The sequence below is a fragment of the Leptonychotes weddellii genome, chromosome 2, assembly GCF_054177405.1.
Source record: "Leptonychotes weddellii isolate Sample4059 chromosome 2, ASM5417740v2, whole genome shotgun sequence".
Lineage (NCBI taxonomy): Eukaryota > Metazoa > Chordata > Mammalia > Carnivora > Phocidae > Leptonychotes > Leptonychotes weddellii.
The window spans coordinates 745,310-763,314 of record NC_138370.1 but is presented as its reverse complement, the minus strand read 5'-3'; the positions used below and the strand labels follow the sequence as shown (position 1 = coordinate 763,314).

Genomic DNA, 18,005 nt, shown 5'->3' with positions numbered 1-18,005 from the left:
GCCTGGGTGGCTCAGTCGTTAAGCGTCTGCCTTCGGCTCAGGTCATGATCCCGGAGTCCTGGGATCGAGCCCCGCATCGGGCTCCCTGCTCCGCGGGAAGCCTGCTTCTCCTCTCCCACTCCCCCTGCTTGTGTTCCTGCTCTCGCTATGTCTCTCTCTGTCAAAAAAATAAATAAAATCTTTAAAAAAAAAAAAAAAAAGAATGACTTAGAATCCCAAATGTCAAAGTCATCAAAATAAGTAAAACCCCCAAACATCCAGCTTGTGTGCTATTGCTCTTATTTACAATGACGAATCTTTTCAGATAGAAAAAGGTGCGGGGACATGTTTTTTTACTGATGTATTTTTGGAAATCCCAGCTTGGGTTCACTAAAAACATGGTGTAGAGGGTAGTGCATGGCTTATGTTTCTGCAACTAGGAAGCTGGCGGCTTTCACAAGAGCATCTGGAGAGGTGTGCTGTGCATTCAGCGGAACCTGTTTGTTGAGCACAAATGAGAACAAATGAAAAGCAGAATCAGACCCACAAACACAGAGAACAAACTGTCGGTTGCCGGGAGAGGGATGAGGGCACGGGTGAAATGGGAGAGGGGAGGGGGAGGTGCAGGCTTCTGGTAATGGAATGAAGGAGTCAGGGAAATGGAAGGCGCAGGAAGGTCCGTTACATTGTAACAGCAGGAAGCACGATGGAACAGCACGCAGCTACACTGGGGTGAGCAGCGCATGATGCCTAACGGGGTCCAATCACTCTGCGGCGCACCTGAATCTAAGGCAACATCGGGGGTCAAGTCAACTCAAATAAAAAAAGAAAGAGAAAGAAAGCAAAGCCTGCAGGAGTCACCCCGTCTGCGGTGAAATCACCTTGCACCCTGCTGCAGACCCTGATGGGGCCACGTCTGACTCTAAAGTTGTATTTTGGCAAAGGAGGTGTTGTAACCGGAAGGGAAGCTGGCGTCTCAGGAGAAGTCTGCCGTGAAGGTCCTTCTCCTGGAGGCGGGGGGAGCGAGGTTGAGGGCGTCTCTGCATGCGCTCTGTTCAGTTAGTAATTCCTAACGTCATCTTGGAGTTTATGCTAAAATGGGATGTTTCCCCGATTAATTAGATAATAATAGTAATCTAGTTGCTGACCATCTATAGTTGCTATTGCTGTTTTTATTATTATTTGTGGGGGCATTTGAGGTCGGGCCGCAGCGTGACCCAGTGTCCCGGTTTGCCCCGGGCTGAGGTTCAGTCCAGGATGGCCCTCGTGTGCAGAGTCAGGAATAGTCCTTTCCTTGTCTTGGCAGGGGCGGCGGGGGGGGGGAGGGGTCACTGGAATTCTCTTTGCTGTAGCTGGAAACCTAATCCTGTTTTTAAAGAAAAATAGCATCTGAGGTGATGAAAGAGGCCATGTCTTTCTTCAGTTGTGGAACAGGAAAAACCCAGATTGTTCAGTAGAAAAAGTCCAGAGTGCAACTTTCTGATGAGAAAAAACTGTAAAATGAACAGACTCTTGCTTTATAAGGCATTTAAAGCCTGTGGCAAAACAGTCTTCAGCAACTTTGAACCCCTGGCAAGCTACCAAGAGCCCATAGCGTTAGCCTGTGACCAGGAGGGTTTTTCAGAATTATGTACTAGCAGTATTATTATTATTACTGTAGTAACGATAATGGCTGGCATTTACCGCGTACTGACTCTATGCTGCTCTTTACATGAGATCCAGCCTTCATTAGCCACCTGCCCCGTGCGCGAATGCGTTACGCCACCTGTTCCCACAGTACCGGGTGCACCCTTCCTCTCCCCGCTGATGAGGAAGGAGAGGTTCAAGATGGTTAAGGGACACGCAGGCTCAGGAGGCAGAGGCGGGGTGGGGGGAAGCGAGCCGGGCTCTGCCCGAGCAGCACCCTAGCTGCGACTCTGCAGGAAGTGCAAGAAAACATTAGGTGTAAGCCTGAGACACTTGGGGTGAGCTTCAGCACTGTTTTTAAAGGCAGCTAAAATTAGTAAGCAACCTGTTTAATTAAAAATGCAGGAATTCAATGCTTATCGATCCTACGGCATTTGGTGATTAGAAGCCCCAGCTACCACTCACTTAGCTCTGGCTACTCTTTGAACAGCTCAAAACAGGATGGGCAAGCCTGCCACTCTCCCTGCCTCGGGCAGCCACGCCTCTGCGCCCGATTAAAACACCAAACACCACCATCCACCCCAGGGCCACGGATCCCACCGGGGCTGTGAGAGAACTGAGAAATACGTCCTGTGCGCCTGGCAAACACAGCTCTGCACCCCGGATTGTTCTCAGCTCTTCTTACTGGACCGTCCGAGTTTCCACTGCCGTCAGAGCCCAGCTGTCATGGACCTGCCCTGGCCCCGTTTCCCTGGGGAAGCCTCCTGGGGAAAGGAAGACAGCCCGAGCTAAGACCGCAAGCAGGCTGAGACGTCAGCCCTGACTCAGAGCAGGCCCGTGGAAGGGGGATGCCGTCACAGGTGTGGCCGAGAACTCAGTGTTACAGGGTTCCCGGGTGTGCGGTCAGAGAGACGGTTCCAGACAGGAACCTCACATCTGCTCACGGCCTTGCCCCCAGCAGCTGGCCACTGCGAGGACACGGCTTCAGAGACCTGACCCGAGGGAGAGGGGAGGGAAGGAATTCCCGACCTGGCTCACACAGCTGGCCTGACTCAGGGTGCTGACAGCTCTCATGTAGCTCTGGTTCCGGGAGCGGAATTTCGGGGAGTTGTAGCTGGCCGAGGGGTCCAGGCTGTGGCTGGCAGGCACGTCGCTTGCAGCTTGCGGGTAGCTCTGGCTAAAAGAGAAAAGAAACGAAGAGAAAAGGTGTTCTGTGAACATGCACGGAAGGGGCAGAGCAGGTGAGGGTCATTCCAACCTGCGCCGAGAGGCCGTTGGAAAGTTTCCAGCTGAATGTGTGTCTTTTGGCGGACATCCTGGCCTTAGGTCCACACTCTGCAGGCTCAGTTACAAATGCAAAGTCATCAGAAGTAACAGAGGATGCTATTTACAAAGCTGCTTTGAGACCTGACTGTTTGTGGCCAGGTAATGAAGTTAGGATCATTCCATGTTAACAAAAAGGTGCCGAAAAGCACCATAACTCACACAGCACAGCAGTGGACGTGGCTCCTGAATTTAAGCCAAAAACCTGAGAATCTCATAAAAGTCATGTTAGCTTTTGGCAGCTTTACACACTCAGAAAAATAAAAAGAAAAACAAAAGGCTTGCCTTCAGTTGTAACTCATGCACAGTAGTGCAGGTCACGTACTGCAGACAGAAAGAGCAGGCTGCGAGGTCCACCCCGCCTCACAATCACAGTGGCCGTGTTCCTCCAAACTCCCTTACAAACCAATGTTCTCTGATCCCGCTTCAGGGTATGCTCTACCGTGAGGGCATTTGGCAGGCAGAAAGGTCAACTTAGCTTAAACTTCTGGCCCACTGAATTCTCTGTTTCAAGTTCTGCGGACAATCTTTTGATAATAGAGTAAAAATTCATTTTATCTGATCAAAAACGGGAGTTGTAAGACCAGATGTACCGAAGCTTCTCTCCTAGTTTGGATCGCAGTTGGAACACGGAGTAGGATCAGTGCATGGGCTTGGATGTAAAAATGTGTAGAAATACTCGGTTGCTAAGTCTGGCTCTACAGCCAGTTAAAGATTGTTCCTTGCTTTTCAAAGTAAATTCCTGACGTAATTTGTTTTCTCTGTGATTTACTTCCTTCTGTAAAAATGGGGCAGCAGAGAAACTTGGGCTTAACTCTAAGTTCTGATTAAGCAGAGCCCATTCATTACAGATTTAAAGTCAGTATTTCTGCTAAAATTAAAAATACTTATTTTTACATTCTAGTAGAATACAATTTATATTGTAAATTATTATTATGGCAATTTTTGCTTTAAAACCAGGTGTGTAACACATTCCAGCTCCCTTCACTCAAAACAGAACAAAACGAAAAGAGGAAGAAATTAGCTGTCATACAGCTGGTTCTCATTTTGGCACCTAACAGGGAGTGGTGGATCTGCCCGGACTCCTCGTGGGATCCCAGGCTGGGGATCCGTATCCGTATGCGCCTGGCCTGACCGCCAGTAAGACAGGTGAGCAAACCCCCAGGCGCGGCCACCTGTGGCAGGAAGTGGCCGGAGTCGACGGGAGCAGCACAGTGCGGCCGGACCTCGCCCAGGACTCTGCTGCGTGTGGGGCTCAGGTTGGCTTGCACACGTGGGCGGGGCACGTGCACGCAGCTGGCCTCACCCCGCCAGGGTCTGCGTGTGTTTAGTCCAGCACTGCGTGAGGGAGCGGGAGCCCGGCGGCCTCTGGCAAAAGCCCAGACTTAGGCTCTTGGCCTCACTTCTGACTTTGCAAAAATGCAAACTTTCTGCATCTCCCCTCTCCTTCTGTTTCCTTGAAATGGCTCATTTCACACCTTGCATTTCTGCCGGTTGGTACCAATTTCTTATTTCCTTGCAATATAGTAGCTCTCCCTTCTAATACCACCACCTCATCGTCTCAGGTGAAGGGTCTGAGAGTCCCTAAAGGAGACACCTGTGTCTGTCTCTGTCTCCACAGGTTTAGCTCGGTGCCTGTGAGTGAGGAGATGTCCTCAAAATGAGAGAAGATGACCCTTTTGGTGGCTTTTGGACGGCACTCACCCCTGAGTGAGCCTATGTCTATGATTCTATGTTTCAAAAACGTTTTCTAACTCCCTGTGATCTCTTTCTTCCAAAGCTGGGCACACCACTTACAGGACAGTTGCCACTGTAGAGAGCTAAACACATTTTTTTCCCTCTTAAACATTGACTCATGATGGTTAATGTTTGCTACAACTATTGTGCTGGATACCCCTGTAAGCATTTGGCATTGTCCAAACGGGACACTGAGTCACTGTGCAGGCTCATGCAGAGTGTAGCCGGGCTAGACTGTGACAGCAGTCTGCTCCAGAATTCAGGCTTTTAGCCCCAAGATCGCAGCTGCTGAGTCATAGAAGCAGAGAGCCCCAAAAGTATGGTCCTTCATTACCATATATTTTAAATAGTTAAAAAAAAACACAACTTCAACCTCACTAGGCTTAATAGATTTTTTTTTATTGTGACGGTTTAGCATTTTACAATCCCGCCGTGTCCATATAAATCATATAAATGGAAAGCCAGCTATCCACATAAATCACACACCTGGAGGCTGAAAATCAGGACCTGAGACTGAGGAGCACAGGTGGGGTTAGAAGCCGGCGGCAGGTGCCTTCTGCATAGAATGCACACCCCAAGACTCCCGGGGCCCTCACTCCAGAACAGCTCCCCGCTCCTCTGCAGAAACTGTCCTAGGAAACCCATCTCATTCTGAAATCCCCTCAAAGCCCCTTGGTTACTCCCTCAAATGGATAGTTCCTACTTTGGGATCCTAGTTGCCAGGGGGAGAAATAGATTTTCATGTGCAGATTTGCCGTAGCTTAGAGAATACTAAAAGGAAACCATAAAAAAGTTTTTCAGAATAACACGAGGATACTTTTTCCAGTTTTTTCCGCTTCCAAATGGCGCCCACGCTGGGTGGTCCTGTGAGCATGGAGGCCGGCATTGAAGGCTGCCGGAGTGAGAAGCAAAGGAGCAGAGGAGGCTTCCTGGAGTCCCCGTGTCCCTTGCTGCTGGCGGCTGCCACGGGGCTGTGGGCTGAATCCCAGGCTCATGAGCTCCTCTCTGACGTCAGACCCCAGGAGACAGATGGACAGAACCATGTACACACCTAAGCAGGCCCTACCATCAGCAATGTAGATCCTGTAAGCAGACTCGAGAATCCAGACAAAAGAACCCAGCCCTTTATCTCTGCCACCTCCGAAAAGCGGTAAGCCCTCTGCAGGTTGCATGAAGGGGAAATCCGTACTAACCGTGTCCATTCCAAATTCAGAGGCGTCTCTCCACGTTAGTTCGGTAGGAAGGGTTAGGAGATGTGTCTGTTGTCGTGTCTTCTCCTGCTTGGGGCACAGGGTCCAGCCCGGAGCTCAATTGTGACTATTTCCTGTCTTCAGGGTAGTTTGTCTGAGGGGCAGGACGCCGGAACAGGCCTGAGCCCCGAGGCCAGAGGGGGACACGGAGCACGGTCACCGGTCACCCCAGGGGAGCCGAAGGGAGGGAGAGGAAGAGCCACCTGCAGACGGCCCGGAGCCAGCGAGGCAGCAGCGGCTCCAGACCGACACAATGATAGTGTAAGTGACCATTCTGAACAGTTCGTCGAGTTTGTCCACGAAGAGGAGAGCCCAGGGGTTATTTGAGAAAAGTCATGAGTTTGGGGCATGAGTCAATGTATTTTTAGAAAGTGATCTGTGGGAAAGAGACCCCAGGGGGTGGCGCGAACAGCCCCCCCCTTGAACACAGCGCTGCATGCACACTGGGCCCCGCGTCAGGTGATGGAGTCCCACAGTGCACACAGCGGTTCATTCTGGGGGGCGCACACACGGGGGCCAGCCTGGGTTCGTGCCCTGCTTGAGCCCATGCGTCCTTGCAGACAGGTCTCTACTCTCAGTGAGCTTCTGCCAAGTGCGGCTCCCAGTAATAGGACTTAACGTGTTGAGCTTACTGAATATTACCGAATATTCTACATGATAGGCTTGGAGTGGTGCCCAGCATGTGGTGAGCCCTTGGTCAATGGTAACAAACACTACATTTATTTGTCCTCAGAAGGCCTGGATGTGGGGAGGGGGATGCAGAGTAGTGGTTCTGGATTTTCTCCTCTGGCGTTTGGTCGAGATGTCTCATCTGGGGGGAAGCTGTAGGGGAGGGGGCTGCCCAGATGGGGCCCCATTTTCCCACGTGAGATTTTGTCTCAACGAAACATTTCAACTGTTTAAAAATTTTTGAAGAGAACAAAAAAGAGATTTTTCCCCCAAAACAGAAATCCCAGAATGGGACAATAAATACCCAGTCCATTTTTATTCATGGAAACAAAGCTGGTTGTAGGTAGGATGTGCAGATCTGCAGTACACAGCTCAGTCCATTCTGCGTGCGTGCCGTAACCCCACATCGTCGTGGGGACTGTGCTGTCCTTCGTCCTAACCGTGGTGGTGGGGATGCGTATCTCACTGGAGCTCTGCTTTTCATTCCCTCTGTGTATCTTCTTTTGTGACATGACTTTTCAACTGTCCCACTGTAAAAACTGGGTTATTTGGCTTCCTATTTTTGTTCTGTGGGACTTCTCTGTATATTCTGTGTGCAGATCCTTTGTCAGATAGGAGCATTTTCCTTCGGTCTGTGGCTTGCCTTCTCCTGTTCTTACTGGTGTCTTTGGACAAGCGGAAGTCTCACGTGTGATGTGAGAGTCGTTCTCCACTGTGCTGACGTATTCTCTTTGAGTGGTTCTTACCCTGGGAGCTCTCACCTCCTAAGGGACACCGGGCCATGTCTGGGGACAGTTTCAGTTGCCACACTTGGGGGAGGGGCATCTGATGGTAGAAGTTGGAGATGCTGCTGAGAAACACCCTCAGTGCACAGGGGGGCTCCCAACAGGAAAGAGCCTCCTGGCCCCAAATATCACTAATGCTGAGACTGAGAAACCCTGGTCTAGTCTTACACCAAAATCACACCGTCTTACAAGCAGATACTCTCCAGCCAACAGTAGCCTAATGCACATAGTCTCTTCAAGTGCACACTGAGCATTCACTATAATACACTAGACTTTGGGCCATAAAATGGACCTTAACAAATGTTGAACGAACAGAAATCACACCGAGTATGTTGTTGGACTGTAATGACATTAAGCTAGAAATCAATAACGGAACGGTTTCTGGAAAATCCCCAAGTACTTGGAGGTTAAACAAGAGTCTTCCAAATAACTCGTGATTCCAAGAGGAAGTGTTTGAATGGAGATGAAAGATACCTTGTTCACGGGGAGGGTGGGGAGGCTGGGACGACCCTGTCCTGCTGGGTCATCGTCAGGGACAGCGGGATGAATTCATGCTTACCCTAACGGAGGAGCAAAGATCATTTCAGACACATGTGTACCCACTCTGCCTGCTCAGATACCAAAAACCGTTCCCCTAAAAGGAGATGGGGATCCCCAAAGACATGGTGGGTTCCAGGGCTGGGACCTGGAAAAAGCATCAGAGAGTGTGAGTTGTCCAACTTTGCTCTTTCTCAAGAGTGAATAGTTTTGGCCCTTCCAAGGTTCTGTGCATTTTCACATATATTTTAGATTCTTCCTGTCAGTTTGTCTAGAACCTGAGGTTGCTTTGAATAGTATTGGTTTTGACTGAGGTTGCATTGAAATTATACCTCAGATGGGGGAGAATTAACATCTCAACATTGAAGTTTCCGTCACCGCATGATGTCACTAGTACCTAGTTATGTCACTCTTCTTTAATTCCTTGGAGCAATACTTGTGGTTCTCAGGGTAGAGATTCGACAATGCTGCTGAGATGTTTAAAACCCATTTACAAATAACAAGTGTGGGCGGGGATGCAGATAAAGGGGGACCCTCCTACACTGTTGGTGGGAATGCAAGCTGGTGCAGCCACTCTGGAAAACAGTGTGGAGGTTCCTGAAAAAGTTGAAAATAGAACAACCCTATGACCCAGCAATTGCACCACTGGGTATTTAACCAAAGGAGATGAAAACACTATGTTGAAGGGACATTGGCTGCATTATGTACAGTAGCCAAGACATGGAAGCAGCCCAGGTGTCCATCAACAGGTGAGCGGATAAAGAAGGTGTGAGGTATGTATGTATATGTACATGTATGTATGTATGTGCATGCACACACGCACACATTCACAGATACAAGCACACACACACTGGAATCTTACTCAGCCATAAAAGAAGGAAATCTTGCCATTTGTGACAACATGGCTGGACCTAGAGGGTATTATGCTGAATGGAATAAGTCGGAGAGAGAAAGACAAATAGCATGGGATTTCACGCATACGTGGAATCTAAAAAAACAAATGAACAAACACACAAAAACCAGAAACAGACTCTTAAGTACAGAGAACAAACTGGTTGTTGCCAGAGGGGAGGGTGGTGGTGGTGGGGGGGGACAGGTGATGGGGATTAACAAGTACAAACTCCAAATTTTACATTTCCCAATTGTTCATTGCTGGTCTAAAGAAACACAGTTGGGTTTTACATATTTTACTAGCACCCTGGCCTTGGTAAATGCCATTATTTGTTCTAGTATTTGTTTTGTACTTTCCTTAGGTTTTCTGTGTGAACAATCTTGTCGTCTGAGAATAAACAGAATGAAGTTCTTCCTTTTTAATCTCAATGTTCTTTATTTGTCTTGCTTGCCTTATTATTGGCTATCCTCCACCCTAATGTTAAATGAGAATGGTGAGGGTTGATATCCCATCTTTTACCCAACCTTAGATAATCTTAATATTTATATTGGCTCTACATTTTATGCAAATAACCTTCCTCCAACTGAAGGAGCTCCCTTTAATTCTGGGTTTGCTGAGAGTTTTCTTTTTTCCTCATGTTTTGAAACGATCATAACACATTTCTTCTTTATTTGCTAATGTGGTGGATCCCTTCATTGATTTTTATTTTATTTATTTTAAAAAGATTTTATTTACTTACTTAATTGAGAGAAAGAGTGAGCAGGGGGAGGGGGAGAGGGAGAGGAAGAGGGAGAGAATCCCAAGCAGACTCCACCCTGAGCACAATGCGGAGCCAACCCACAACCCCAAGACCACTACCAGAGCCGAAACCAAGAGTCAGATGCTCAACCAACCGAGCCACCCAGGCACCCCTCCTTCATTGATTTATAGACATTAAATCAACCATCATTCCTGGAATAAGTCCTGTTTGGTCATGAAGAAACTGTACTTGGTTCTTTTTATATATTATTGGATTTGGATTGTTAATATTTTGTTAATTTAAAACAACATATTGGTCATTAATTGCCCACTTTTGGGGTAACATTTTTGGTATCAGACTTACGCAGGCTTCATAAAATAAGCCAAGAGGTATCGTATTCTTTCACCCTGAAGTTAATGAGTTTATGTATGATTTGTGTTATAACTTCCTTTAGGGTTTAATGGGATTTACCAGTGAAACAATTGTGGCCAGAAGTTTTCTTTGTGAGAATGTTTTTAACAGTGAATTAAATCTTTTTAATACATAATAGAGCTGTGCAGATTTTCTAGTTCTTCTGTGTAGGTATGTTTTTCAAGGAATTGGTCCAACTCATAGGAGCTGTAGAATTTATTGACATAAATTTGTTTACAGTTTTCCCTTATTTTCCTTTTAATCTCCATTGGAGCTATAGAATCACTCCCTATTCTATTCCTAATATTTATAATATGTATTTTCTCCCTCTCCCCTTTCTTTAGGTGATCAGTCTTGCTAAGGGTTTATTAACTTTATTAATCTTTTCAGAGAGCCAATATTTGGCATTGCATTTTTCTCTATTGTTCATTTTATATTTTACTGATTCTCCTCTTTATTATTCCTTTCCTTCTTTTAATTTGGATTTAATTTGTTCTTCCTTTCTTTGCTTTTTAAGGTGGTAGCTTAGATTGCTGTTTCTAAGCCTTTCTACTTTTTTAACATAGACATTTAATGCTATGAATGCTGCTTTAGCAGCACACGCAAACCTTCACATGTTGGATATTCACCGTCATTCAGTTCTAAATAATTTACAGTTGCCTTTGTGATTTTTGTCTTTGACCCATGATTTATCCACAAGTCTGATATGAGCTTTTCTAGGTATCACATGGTGTCCTCTGGTACTCTAATTACACGTATATTAGTTTACTTTTCATTATTCCACATTTTTCTGAGGCTGTTTCTTCCCCAATATTTTACCTCTCTTTTCTTCAGCTTTTATATCCATTGATTTGTTTTCAAAAAACAAAATTTTTTCCTTCTGCTTTCTCAGTCTGCTCTTAAGCAGTGAATTTCTCACTTCAGATCATGTACTCCTCTGTTCCTGAAATGTGAGTTGGTTCTTTCCACCATCTGTTCACTCATCAAGACCATCTTTTCCTTTAAGACATAGACCCTTATAATAGCTGCTTTCAAGTTCTTTCTGCATCATCCAAACATCTGGGTCATGTCAGGGTTCATCTTCATGTGTTTCTTGCTAGTGAGTTTCACTTTGGTACAACTTTGCATGGTTTTTTCTTCTTCTTTCTTAGGTACCATGGACGCTGTTGATAGAGACTCTGGATCCTGTTATCTTCCTCTGAAGAGTATTGATTTTTGTGTTGGTGGATCATCTTGAACTGTGGATGCATGGTTTTACGCATTCACAGGATGGATCCGTGGAAAGCTCCAAGTGTTCACTGAGTTTAATGTTCACCATGTTTTAGATATCTTGCTATTTTTGAGACACCATGAGTTGCTGGGCTTTAATCCCTAAACTTTTAATCCTCTTCAGAGGGTAGCAGTTGAAAATTAGACTCCGTTCAGGGGTCACCAGTTTTTACACAGATGTTGCTGTTCCCCGACTATGGCTCCTAGGTTTCTGTCATGTCCCTGCCCCCTAATTCCTCTTGCCACTCTGGAAACCCCAAATCCTATTCCTTAATATCCAAATTCATGACTGCAGCCTTTTGCTTAAATTCTTACTGTCCCATACCATGAGGAATAGAGAAAGTGCTCAGAAAAGATTATTACAAATGTGGATTTCACTGAGTGTGGTTCCTTTTTCAGTATCTGAAGATCATCTACTTCCTGCCTGCTATTGTTTACAGTTCTGTACTGTTTATATTAACATATATGTTCATATGTACATATAACATATATACATATGACAGATATATACATATCTATACATACATACAACAGATATATACAGTTGATCCTTGAACAACACAGGAGTCAGGGGACCTAACTGAGAATCCACGTTTTGACTCACCCCAAACTCTACCAATAGCTTAATATTGACCAGAAGCCTTACCAATCACATCAACAGTCAATTAACGTATGTTTTGTATGTTCTATGTATAATATGCTGTATTCTTACAATAGGATAAGCTAGAGAAAAGAAAATGTTACTAAGAAAATCATAAGGAAGAGAAAATACATTTACAGTACTGGATTTATATTAAAAAGACCTGTGTATACGTGGACCCACGTGGTTCAAACCCATGTTGTTCAAGGGTCAACTGTGTATATTTGTAGCAGACATACAGAATATATTCCAGAGCTTACAACTGTTTTCTGTAAGAGAGTTAGTTCTCTAGAACTCTTACCCATTCAGTTTTATTTTTTTAAATTATGTTGTTTTGGTGGAATTGGTCGCTTGTTTGGCTCACTGACATCTCAATGATTTCATTGTTGTTTAGGGGATTCACACTGGGAGAGGCAAAGTCTGACTCCTATTACAGGATCACACAGGTTGGGCATTTCTTCTTGCAGACTCCCTTAAAGCTACAGTTGGGCACATGACCTACGTGCCTCCGATGAGATGCATTTTCCCAAGGCTCCAGGTGACAGCTAAGCAGGACCCATGCTGTTGACGGCCATCGTGGAAGCTGCCAGCTCTCGTTTACAAGGTCTGGTTTACAAAACTACTACACAGTAGTTCAGACATCACTGCCCTTGTCCTACGCAGGGGTATCAAAACTGTGAGGTCTTTGCACAAGGGGTTGGAAAGGATGGTCTTTACACAACTACCTCAGAGGTGAGGTTTATGCCCCTGGTTGCAGGGCCTTCCAACCCACTTCTCTTTCCCTTCTGGAGATTCTCAGAGAAGCCCCGTATTCTTTTCATGAACTCCCTTCCTGCTTCTTTAAAGAGTCTGCTTTCAAGCTCCTTTATGAGTCCTGGGAGAGTTTGCAGACGATCCTGCAAGCGCTCTGTGTGATGATAGAGCTGTGTACCCCAGGCTGTAAGTGCTCAGAGTGACCGCAGAGACCACACCTGAATTTATAGGGAACAGTGGCTCTGCCGAAAGGCTCCCTTGGGTTCATTTTTACTGAAAGTCTTTAAATTGGCCTCACTACCAATATCTCTATGAGGAATTGTGTATAAGCAGAATAGAAGGTATCAATTTAAATCTTTGACATTTAACATTTCTGAGGTTTATTTTTTAAATTCAATGAGCTATAACATCTTTCCCTATAATTTATTTTTCCGAAGAGACACAAAATAGAAGCCAGGATTAGTGAACTTCTATAAAGAGTCGACATCAACAGAGAGGAACCCAGCAGTGTGGGGACTAACATCAGGCAGGACTAAAGCAGAACAGGCCCTCTAAAAAGGTTTTCTTCTTCAGCATTAAAATGCTCTCCCCAAATAGGTTTATCCAGCAAAATGAGTCATTCATCTAACAAACATTTATTGGGTGCCCAACACAGAAACAAGATGATTGAATCATTGCCCCTTGTCCTCGAAAAGCTGGCTATGCTGCCCATAAATTTTAATGGAATTCGATTTTCTGAAGGATGTATTTAAAGAGATCCAATGTCTTCCCGAAAATCTTGTCTTTGTCCTACTTCAACTGCTTTATGGTTCAACTTCTGAAATGTGTTTTAAAGGAAAGGTGGTAATATTGTGCAGAGGAGTATGAATTAGATTGCACTTTAAGGAAAGCAGAGAGTTCAAAAACTCAGAGAGAAGGGTCGGTGTTAAGGAAAAGCTCCAACTACTTATCTTCCAAATACAGGTGTCGATATATCACCACTAACAGATGTAAATGTGTCGAGATAGATGAAAAAATCTGCTCTCATTACAAAATTATGTGTCTGTAAGCCTTCAGAGATTAAAGTAATGAATAGAAATAAGAAAAGAAAAATTTTAAAACAAGGGATAAATTTTTATATAAATATTGTACGTTTATACGTATAGTATAATATAGTACGGAATCCATTGCAAATTTATATTATTAAATACTAAATGAGGCGCGGTCACTTTAAACACAGTCTGGACGTTTCCTGAAGGGTTAAATGTAATTCCACATAGTCAAGCAATGCTACTCCCAGGTACGTGTCTAAGAGAAATATGTCCACACACATTTGTGCAAGGATGCACAGCAGAATTACACATAAGATCCCCAAAGTGGAAGCAACCTAGATGTCCATCACTGATGGATGGGTAGATACACGGTGGTGTATCCATACAATGGGTGTCACTCAGCCATAAAAGCAGGGGGCACACACTATAATATGCACGAAACATAAAAACCATAATGCTCAGTACAAGAAGCCAGACACAAAAGGCACGTATCGTAGGCCTACATTTACAGGCAGGTCCCAGGACAGGCAAACCCAGGGAGGCTGAAAGCAGATTAGTGGTTGCTAGGGGCCGGGGGACTGACTGCCAGTGGGTACCGGCTTTCTTCTTGGTGTGAAGACATGTTCTAAAAGTGATCACATTGAAGACTGCACAGCCCTGACTATACTAAAATTGTTGAATTGTGTGCTTCAAACGGACGAATTGCATGGTGTATAAATTATATCTTCATAAAGCTTTTAGAAATCAGATATGAAAAGTGCTATATTTAGTTTTACATCATTTGGGTCATAGGCTCTTAGCAGCGCCCAGAGAGGATTTAGTGTGGGTAACAGTCACAGCGAATCTTCCACGAATACTTCTGTTGTCCTTGATGTTGGTTATGATTCTCCAAGGAAGATAATCTGATAATCAAGCTGGTTTCATAAATGCAAGAAAATCCTGACTGAGGGGAGACAGAGCACCCCCAGGTCTGGAGCTGTGATGCAGTTGAGATTCAAGCCCAAAGATCTCACACCCCCAAGCGTGCATATGTTACTTTGTATCATATAGAAACATTTTAAACATTTGCAATGGATCATCACAACTGCTTGTTAAGTTAATAGTTGAGATGAGCACAGAGCTGCGCTACGGTTTGTTTCCAGAACAGAGAGCTGCCTCTCCGGGGCCATCACCGGCTCATGAGCCCGACCGAGTTACTGAATGACCTCAGGCTCCATTGCCCCCTTAGAAAACAGAACATAGAGTCAGCGGGGGTGCAGGGTTTGCAGGGGGAAGGAACGGCTCCTGAAATGAGCAAGGCACAAAAGCCTTAAATTGCTAAATAAGGAAGTCCTGTACTGAAGGGGCATTTTAGGTAAACAGGGATGGAGGAATTTTCTAAAGCTAATGTAAAAAGTATGGGTTGGTCTCAGTAGATGGTCAAATTTGGGCATTTAGGAGGAATTCTCGCTGTCATCCGCTTTAAGTTGTGAACAAAGCAAACTCGGGGGAAGGTGGATATTGCCTTGCTTCTCAAGGATGTTATAAATCTTATCCTCTGAAAGGAACTACAGTTCACCATCCGCATGAGTGGTAACAGATATGCAAATTGTTTCCATCAGCTTCCCCTTAAATTATTCAGCTCCCCTGAAGAGGGAAGGGATAAATGTTGAGAAGAGCAGATCTGAAGCCAGAAGACCTGGGTCTGAAGTCTGAATTTCATCCGTGTGCATCCTCGAAGAACCTGAGCAAGCCACGGATGTTCTTGACCCACACTTTCCTCCTTTGACTATGAAGGCAATGATGATCCCTTCCTACGTAACTCAGGGGGTCGTTCGGAGGGTCCCGGGAATCCAGGCAGTGGAGAAGGGGAAGCTTGCTGTGGTGTAATGCGCTTCGTCCGCTCCTGCTACTGGTGTTTCTGACGACAGATGTGGCCCCGGGGTGCTCAGCCCGACTACATCACAGGGACCCCACTGGGCAATGCTGAGCTCACTGCCTACCACAGAGAGCTGTTCTTGTGCCTAGACCCTTTCATTATTATTGACAGCTAGGCCTTCTTCTATGTTTGAGATTTTCTTTTAAAACCAAGTACATAGGTTTTCTCTTTATAAAGATTTCTGGCAGTTACTGGTTTATATTTAAAGGCTAGTGGCAAGGCAACAAGAAAACATCCACTCAGTGGTTTTGCAAATGCTAACCTATACCCAAATCCCCTGGGTGCTTGTGAATAATGCAGATTCCTGGATCACATTCCCAGAGATGGGTTTAGAATGTTTAATAAACATTCTAGGTGATTCCACTGGGGTGGTCAGTGGACCAGACCACACTCCAGAAACACAGATCTACTTGGATACAGGAATAGGGACCCCCATTGAAAGACCTTTTAAAGAATCTGCATTTTTATCCATTTCATCCACAGATAATAAACACACTAATGAAGCCTCTTTTCTGCGGTGGTAGGAGACAGGGTCTGTATCTACATTCTCAGCAAGCTAGAATGCATTTATAGCAGGTTATATAACCATGGGTCCTGGAGAATAAGCCTCCAGCCATGTAGATCCTGGCCACGTGGGAGCAGAGTCTACAGTGTCTGCCAAACCGCAAAGCAAACTTCAGTTGTTCCTCTGTGTGGTCATCTGTTCAAACTTCGTTAGGGGCACTGAGAATGGGGCCCTGTGGCTCTGGAGAGCTGACATTGGTCCTGACGGCGATGCGGAACGGGGGCGGCCCCTGGACATCCCGCGTTGGGATGGAGAGGCAGGACCAGGAACACTTTTCCCTGAGGAGAACTGACTTCAGCAATTTGCACTGGATCTCATCAAATATTAAATGGTCAAACATTGGAGAGCAGTTTCCTGCCTGGAGAACACTGGGGCAATGGGGGGGCTGGCTCAGAAGTGCCCTAATCCACCTGCCGCCTGGATCCCCCATACAATCACGAAGACGGGAAACAATGCTGGAACCCCCCATCCAGGTGGGGGAAGCAGGACAACAGACACCACATAGCTCCTCCCACGACATCGTTGGACAGGACTTCGGGATGAGTGATTCAGAGAGGCCCCCACACTCAGGTATGTGGCTCCTAGAGACTCTGAATGGGCTGTGCATTCCAGCGACCAGCCTTCCGAGTCCCCGGAGAACAAAATGTTCAGAAGAAGTCAGACAAGTAGGACAAAAAGAATACTGCTGGCCAGGCCAACCAACTTCTGTGGCGTAGAAGTAATAGTGGATACGTTAGTGAGTTAATTACATTAACACATCAATGAATGCTTGTAATGAATGCATCACCATTAATTAACTGGTTACCCACTTATTTAACCACTACTTACTGAGAAAGAACTACATGCGTGTCGTGGCGCCAGGAGAGAAACAGAGCACAGCATGTGTGCATGGAGCTTATCTGCCCAGGGTCGGGGCAGGCGAGACAGCTGACAGATGACAAAAACTACCTAGCTTCAGATCGTGATGACCAAAGAAGTTAGAGCCACAGTCAATTACTCCTTCATGAGGCAGTCGGCAAAAAGAAGTAAGATAAGGGAAGTCTGAAGACGATGGAAAACCGGACGCATCCCCAGTGGTGAGAGCTCACCAGCCTGGCAATGGCCCGTGGCCTGGGGAGCAAGTCCTTCCTGTCCAGTATCCCTTGCCGCCCCTCCTGGATTATCCAGAGTGGTTCCCGAGAGTCTGGTCACCAGGGCCACGGAGGGCAACCAGCCCGGTGAGCGTGGCCGGAGGGGAGCACGCCAGTCCCCACGTGGATTCAACTCAGGTTCACGAGCGTGAACCCCAGAGCGCCCCAAAAGGTCCGTGCCATCCCTCTATGGGTCTACAGTTCCTTCTCCCCTCACCTCCAATCCAGAACCGCCATTTCACGGTCCCCCTGCTCTACGTGCCCCACCCACCCCCTCTGCTCTCTCCCTCCCTAACAAGGACTAGCATGGGGGGAGCTCCCAGGAGCGCCCCTCACCACCTGCACCCACCTGTCAGGGTGTTGATCCAATTCACCCAGACCCATTCTCTCCATCCAGGACCCACCTCACAGACCCCCATCTCTCCGTCCCAGGACCCACCTCCCAGACCCTCATCTCTCCGTCGCGGGACCCACCTCTCAGACCCCCATCTCTCCATCCCAGGACCCAATTCCCACCCCAATCTCTCCGTCCCAGGACCCATCTCCCACCCCCACCTCCCCATCCCAGGACCCACCTCCTGCCCCCATCTCTCCATTCCAGGACCCACCTCCCAGACCCCCATCTCTCCATCCCAGGACCCAAATCCCAGACCCCCATCTCTCCATCCCAGGACCCACCTGCTGCCCCCATCTCTCCATCCCAGGACCCACCTCCCAGGCCCTCGTCTCTCCATCCCAGGACCCACCTCCC

The 18,005-nt window shown here is 46.4% G+C and overlaps 1 protein-coding gene across 1 annotated transcript in view; it reads right to left on the bottom strand.

Moving 5' to 3' along the window:
- The window catches only part of LOC115937670 (disks large-associated protein 2-like), an 83,830-nt gene extending 66,339 nt beyond the window's left edge, over window positions 1-17,491 (bottom strand). The window contains exons 1-2 of the mRNA XM_081812878.1: window positions 17,472-17,491; window positions 2,635-2,782 (exon numbers count right to left, since the gene is read on the bottom strand). Coding sequence (XP_081669004.1) covers window positions 2,635-2,782; window positions 17,472-17,491 — 168 coding nt within the window. The remainder of the gene's footprint in view (window positions 1-2,634; window positions 2,783-17,471) is intronic.
- Between the last annotated feature and the right edge of the window lie 514 nt (window positions 17,492-18,005).